Here is a 7500-nt window from a genome sequence, read left to right as displayed (position 1 = left end):
TTCCAATGGCATTTAAATGGAGATGAGTACACATTGTGCTGATGTGCTAAGGCATTAGTGGCTGTGTCATGCTTTATTTGTGCCTAGAGCATAGTAATGTACCAACAGACCGCACATGAATGGAAGCGCATTTGGGCAGCCACTGGAGAGTTGTCAGGCAAGCTGCACTTTCCTTACTCACGCATACTGTATGCGTTTATGTGTATTTTTATTTAGGCCTACTTGTGCCCGAAATTGTCTCTCAGTCTCGTTGTACAGTACATATCAACAGAGCTTATCTTACCTGGTGACCATGCTAGGGCGGGTCTGTGCCACTGCTTGTCACCCGGTCATTCATAAGAGGATTACTGAGTCTCTTTGCGCTGTTTTAGATGTAGTTTAAGCTGTAACCCACATATATACATGAATGATCCACAGTATACATACGACACAGTCCATAATACACCCTACATACAGTACATACTACAAGTCTGTATCCCCCACCTCCCCCGCAATCTAATCTTTAATAATGGTGAGTATTTGACCCGCGCAGGAGGGCAGTAACCTCCAGATCCTGGGCCTGGTGCGCTCGGACGAGGGCTACTACCAGTGCGTGGCGGAGAACGACGCGGGCAACGCCCAGGCCACCGCCCAGCTCATCCTTCAGGAGCCCGGTAAGTTCCGCGCCGCCGAGACCCTCGGCTCGCCAACGCCAACGTCGCCGCCACCGCCGATGCCAGCTGTGCCGCTTGCACGAGCACTATCGCCCATCACCCTGTGCCACCCTCTCCTCCATCACTGCCCTCTCTCTCCCTCTTGTGCCAACTGGGTCAACCTTACTGTTCCATCTCTGCGCCATCATTTAACCATTTAACCCTCTCTGTTCACCTCTGCCAGCACTGCCAGCTACCAGTGTGCCATCCTGCTTCTGTCACTTGTTAACCCTTTCAAAACAATACCCTTTACTTAACGTCGCGTAATCACGCCGGTCCTAATGCCATGTTGGTGCCATCCAACGCTCCAGCTCCTCTTCTCTCGTTCAGCGATGGGCCGCCCTGAGCCTGGCAGCTGGGAGGGGGGGGGTCAAAGGTCGGATCTAGGCAGCGGTGGCCGTGCCCGCGAGCAGCTGGAGGAGCTCAGTGGGTCTGGGCTGTGCAGCACCAGATGTTGCGCTAGTGGAAGTTCAGTGACCAAATGGGGCATTTCATTGTTTAACGCCCCCCCCCCCCCCCCCCCCCCCCACACACACACACACACACACTGTCTAATGGCATACATACACACTCAAACACCCATGTGTGCACCCCCCCCCCCCCCTCCACTCTCTTTCTGCCTGTGTTTGCCCCTGGCTCTGCACACGTGTGGAAAGACGGCCCCGGCGGCCCCAGCAATCAGCCTGAGCCTCTGCAAATCCACAGCGCTTATAGCGCAGCTCCGGCAGCTGGCGCGCGGCTCACCAGGGAACAGGGCAGAGACCGGGCCGCCGGGGAGAGCGCAGTCCTACCACGCCAGTGCCCCCCTGAGATGCTTCGGGCTTTTCCCTCCTGCTGCTGCCCGGGTCAGATGGTCATTCTGTTTCGCCACGAGACTGCGAACGGTGGTGGAGCTGAAGCTGTTAGCAGAGCGCTATCCTCTTAAGCTAGCTGTCATTGGAGTAGTGTGTGTGTGTGTGTGTGTGAGAGGCTCCACTGAAGCGTTTGTGGAGATACTGATGTGTTGGTTTAGTGCTCATGGGAGGAGTTGTTACAGTTTTTTTCAATCGCTAACAAGCGTTTGTCCATTCAGTTGACACATTTTCAAAACTCTAAACACAGTTAGCACAGCATCGGTCTTTTGTGGCCATACCATTCACACATTTCATGTTGTTTTCACACAGTATGCAGTCAGTGAATACATTTTCACAATGCTTACATTTTCTTAACAGACAAACTACACCTCCCAACAAAATTATGGATCGTTTTTGTATTATTTTCGAATGTTAACACACAACATCCCACAATAGTTAACACAATATTCCAAACCTTAGATACAGTATAAAAACCTCTGTTTCTGCAATGTTATCAATTCAAAAGCAATATATCTCAGCTGATAATAAACAAACAATCGAATAATTGACACACAGATGATTTATGTTGGGTAAATTGGGCCAACCACAGCTGATTCCAGTCTATCTTAGACTCAGTGGCAGGGGTTATTGCTCTCTATTACATTGACACTTACACAGTGAAAAGAGGAGGTGATGTTTTGGAAGCAGAAACTGAATAAGACAAATACCGTAATGTTTGGACGAGGAAGAGTAAGAGTAAGGGGCCCAGGGAGAAGAGCAGGCCCAGTGAGAGATGCAGTGAGAGGTGCAGGAGCACTGAGAGGAGCAGGTGCAGAGATTAGACACAGTAATATTGTGCTTTTTTTTGTTCACCCCCTTTTTATCTGGGCTTTTTGCTGTTGTTTTTTGTTCAGAATGCTCTTGTGTTTCATGATATTTTGTTCACTGCAATGCTGTAAAACTTTTTCGGTTCTATCATAGTCTACTGTAAACAGTATTTATACTGCACCTCCTGTAGGCCTAGTGAACAGTAAAAAAAAAGAAAAAGATTTGCTTTTTACTGGAATGTATTTGAATGTGGACATCTGGACATACAGTTCCCAACCAAGAAATGTAGTGTAAAAATGCTGGATTGCATGTTTTGCATGCAAATACCTGTAAAACTGAAACATAAAAGTCTATGCAGTTTTTGTAATGTCAACAGTAGCCAGTATTTTGAAACCTAGTGTACTCTGATTGACTGCATGTATCTTGTGAAGTGAAAACAAGCTTCATTCTTTGACAAAATAACTTCATTTTGAGTCAGGTTTCCAGTGTTTTGGTAAAGTTAGTGTGTGTAGAGAAATGACGAGTTAGTGTATATGTAACAAAATGTGGTGTAACAACATGGGATGTGCTTTTGAGAGGAAAATTATCCATTTGGCCAATTGTGTTTTGTAGGTGAGAGTCTGTGTTTAGAGTTTTGAAAAAGTGTCAAATGAATGGACAAACGCTTGTTAGCGATTGAAAAAAACTGTAAGCATGAGTTGTTGCTAATGGCTACTGATGAGCTGACCTCATTAAGGGGCATCTTTGGCTGTTTAACGCCCACAAACACATGTTTTTAATGCCTGCAAACACATACACAGAGGTGTGAAGAGACCGTAAACAGGTGCTGCTGTGAATCAAAAACCACTGCAGGCATCTCGCGCACACACACACACACACACACACACACACACACACCTTGCTGCCTAGTCCCTCAGGTGTCCCACACCTTGGCGCTCGTTACCCTGGCCTCCTCTCATTAGTGATGATAATGCCATCAGGGCTGAGGAGCCACAGCCCCCACAGCTGGATCAGGAGGTGGGACACACTAACTGGGACTAGAACCGTCTACACACACACACACACACACACACGTGCGCGCGTCTCACCAGATTGCCAATCCTGTCTGCTATCTGATCACATCATTTACCTGCATTCAACAGACGCTTGGTTCCTGCCTCCGGTGAGTGTATGTAAATTTGTGTGTGTATGTAAATGTGTGTGTGTGTGTGTGTGTGTGTGTGTGTGTGTGTGTGTGTGTGTGTGTGTGTGTGTGTGTGTGTGTGTGTGTGTGTGTGTGTGTGTGTGTGTGTGTGTGTGTGTGTGTGTGTGTGTGTGTGTGTGTGTGTGTGTGTGTGTGTGTGTGTATGTAAATGTGTGTGTGTGTGTGTGTGTGTGTGTGTCTCAACCAACATAACTCAGGCTCTGACAGCACACCATGGATGAAGATGTGCAAATGCAGTCCCTCTAGTGCAGTTATTGGTTTATGCCTGCATCAGCATATGCTGTATGACATTTGAACGCATGTGTGTGCGTGTGTGTGTGTGTGTGTGTGTGTGTGTGTGTGTGTGTGTGTGTCAGCCCTATCTGCAAGAACTGATCTGATCTTCGTTCCCCGTGCTCGTGTCTGCCTCTGTAACTCGAGACACTCGGGCCATCCGGTGCAGTGTTGGGGCGGCCGAGAGAGAGAGAGAGCAGGCGATTTGATTAGCCCCGGCGATAAAACGCATTGGCAAAATCACTTAGGGTAATAGTTGCCACGGGTTCAGAGCACTTGTCTGTAATTTTATGGACACATCATCGGCATTGATTTCCAGGGATCGCATTCATCTGACACTTCAATTTAGCTGGAAAACTTGCTTATTCCTATGGCGTAATTGAACATTGATATTTCTGGCCGCAGCAGTGCCGATGATATCTCCTGCGGTTCAGGACGCCGGCAGTAAAATTGCTCCGCAGACAGTTTTTGGGCATCGCACCTGATGAAATAAAGCAAAGATCCCACTCTCTCACCAAAGTCAAAAGGTAGACTGCACAGTGCACACACAACTTTAAATCTAAATCATTAACTTTACCCTTGCAGGTGTGATTTCACATTCAAACAAGGGAACAATTTTCTGGGGTGAAAGAAGTTGTTGAGTGTATTAGAAAATATATATTCAAATTGACTATTCAGAAACAGAAAAGGAAAAAAAAATCAAAAGACCCAGTTGTATAATTGGTTATGCAACAGCATGTCGGTAAACACTGTAGGAGCCCAAGGTGAAACAGAAGCCTTTTTTTGTGCTCGGCAACTTTTTAAAGTTTCATCTCATGGGGAGATGTGAGATGTTCCCATGTCAATCAGGACCCCACTAATACCTTGTAGTTGCTAGGAGCCAGTTGGAATTTTCATTAAAAATATATAATGATGATAGGGGTGAAAAACAATAGAGGCGAAGAATTAAGAGGAGCAGCAGGATTCTACCGTGATGGGCTTAATCTGTCGCCGGGAAGAGATAGATTATTCTTTTTCTTTTCTTCTCCTTTCTTTTTTTTCCCGTCGCCTTCTCTCTTTTTTTTTCCTCCCCCGTTTTTTAATCACTGCTCAAACAATGTGAGATGTGTCCCTGGAGGCAGGCAGAGAGCAGCAGGCACAGATGGCTATACTGGAGACAGGCTCTGCCTCAGAGCACCCGTGGAAGCACCGCGACAAGGTCACACACACACACACACACACACACACACACACACGTGCATATGTGCACATATACACATACACATTCATGAATTCTAAATGTGACATACAGTTGCACACTGAAGTGCCAACGCCACACTCTGAGCAACAATTCACATAGAAACTAGCATTGTTTATTTAATGTATTTATCTATATTTCATACTGTCACAAACACGCACACACACATCGCAGCACAAAAATACATAATGGAGAATACTTACACCTTCACACAAACTGCGCACATGCTCTTCTCACATATATAGTGAAACACACACACACACACACACACACACACACACACGCTCGCGCACACACACACACTCATTATGAGTAGCAGTAAGGACCGCCTGCTGGAGCGTGGTGTTGGCCCAGCCCAGGGGGTTGTCACAGCGGGTCCCCGCCGCCAATCATCTGTTCCTGCTGGCAACCGGGTCCTGGGAGTCAGCTCTGGCCATGCCAGGCATTCTGGATCCTGGGGTGTGGGGCCTGCACGATAACAATAACACACACACACACACACACAGAGAGAGAGAGAGTAACCCCTCCCCAACGCACACCCACACACATATAACAAAGGCCTTTCCTCCTGTCAGCGCGTAACAAAAGCAGAACAGAGTTAAAGACAGACTCCTTTATTAAGTGGGATTGCGAAAGTGATGGACACATAAAAGGCGCTTTCAACGAGGACCTCTCATCTCTCTGAGTGTTAACTCAATCTGTGTCCTGTTAATTACCTTTGGGGAATGCAAGCCAAGAGGCCAGCCCTGGAGTGAAGAGAAAGATAGAGAGAGGGATAGAGAGAGAGAGAGAGGGAGAAGTGGAGAATAGAAAAGAGGAGAGAATGGAAATAGCAGCTGAGAGGAGTGATGTGTGGAAGAGTGGAGAGGTGGAAAACAGACAATTGGTAGTCATGCAGGTATGCTATCAGAATAAAAAGCTGTATAATGAAGCACTCTCACTTCTGGAGAGGGAGAAAGAGAGAGGGATGGGAGAGAGAGAGAGAGAGAGAGAGAGAGAGAGAGAGAGAGCATGACGACCAGCTCTAAAGCATAACATAAAGAGCAAGTTTATATTCGAGGGCTGAGCGATTTGTTTTGACTTCCCGCCGTCAGACCGGCGAGTGCTCTGTAGAGCTCTGTTCTCCAGTGTGTCTGATGGGCGGCCTCACTCTCTCTGCTGTCTGGTCGTTAACCGAGCCCCGGTGCCTTTTGAAGCGCAGTTCTCGCTCACAGTGGGTGGTCAGCTATATAGGGGACTTAAAGCACATATGTGTTTGATCCTAATTCCATATGTACTGTATGTTTTTAATTGGATTGCTATTTTTAACCTGGGCCCTGCATCAAGGAATCTCTCTCAAAAAAAAGTGTTTCTTTTTTCCTTTTCTCGGGCCTGCCAGTTGGAGTCATCTCTCCCTGGGATCAATGAGGGCAGCCTCGTCGATAACTCGCATCTGTGCCCTGTGAATCTCCTCTCTCTCTTCCTCCCTCCATCTCTCTCTCTCTCTCTTCTTTCTCTCTATCTCTCTCTCTTTCTCTCTCCCCGAACAGAATGGATTTGATGTCAATATGAAGGTCTGCTCTCTGGAGTAGCCCTCACAATCTGTCCATCCAGTACCCCACCCCCCCAGACACACACTTACACACACACACACACACACACACACACACACACTCACACTCACACTCACACTCACACTCACACTCACACTCACACTCACACTCACACTCACACTCACACACACACACACACACACACTCTCACACACACACACACACACACACACACACACACACACTAGTGCTCTGTGCTTTACATATGCTCTCTCTCTCTCTCTCTCTACCCCCTTCCCCACCCCTATATCACATGTCCATCATGAGAGTCAGAGACATCTGTGGATTACCTTTCCATATATTGCCTCACTCTAGCGACCGGCTGCAGCGTAAATTAAAGAGTCGCCACCGCCACCGCCGCCAACACGGGCCACGGTCTCACTTCCGCACCGGCACCGGCACCGGCACCGGCACCGGCACGCTGTCGGAATCCCCCGACGGCCAAAACCCGGAGATGAAGCGCCACGACACGGCGGGGGAAACAAAGACTCCGCGCTCAGTATCCTCCGAAGGACGGCATTATTGCTTAGCTGCCATTCTTATCGCCGCGGCGTAAATAAGATAGAGGCAGCCAGGCGTCCCGTCGCCACGCGCCTTTCCCCCCCCCCCCGTCTGTCGCCACGCCGTTATTAATGTTGACAGAGACGATACAATATCGCCCGAACCGTACCGCGAAAACAGGGAAAGGGAGTGAGGATGGGAGAGTGTGATTCGGGGAAAGGGATTGATGTCTCGTGTGTGACGTAGGTTGGTTGGTAAAAGCGGGATAAGAGGGGCACTGTGGTTGGTGGCGAGGCGATGGTGTCTGTGCGTAGAGCGGACATTTATACCGCAATCTCAG

At 48.1% G+C, this 7500-nt stretch overlaps 1 protein-coding gene across 1 annotated transcript in view; it reads left to right on the top strand.

Annotated features, from left to right (window-relative positions):
* Positions 1-7500, top strand: part of dcc (DCC netrin 1 receptor) — a gene marked incomplete at its 5' end in the record, with an annotated part of 156712 nt that overhangs the window by 45522 nt on the left and 103690 nt on the right. The window contains one exon of the mRNA XM_062553554.1: positions 533-653. Within this exon, the coding sequence (XP_062409538.1) occupies positions 533-653 (121 nt within the window). The remainder of the gene's footprint in view (positions 1-532; positions 654-7500) is intronic.

The sequence above is a fragment of the Sardina pilchardus genome, chromosome 14 (assembly GCF_963854185.1).
Source record: "Sardina pilchardus chromosome 14, fSarPil1.1, whole genome shotgun sequence".
NCBI classification, from domain to species: Eukaryota; Metazoa; Chordata; class Actinopteri; order Clupeiformes; family Clupeidae; genus Sardina; species Sardina pilchardus.
This window is presented reverse-complemented; position numbering and strand designations above follow the sequence as displayed.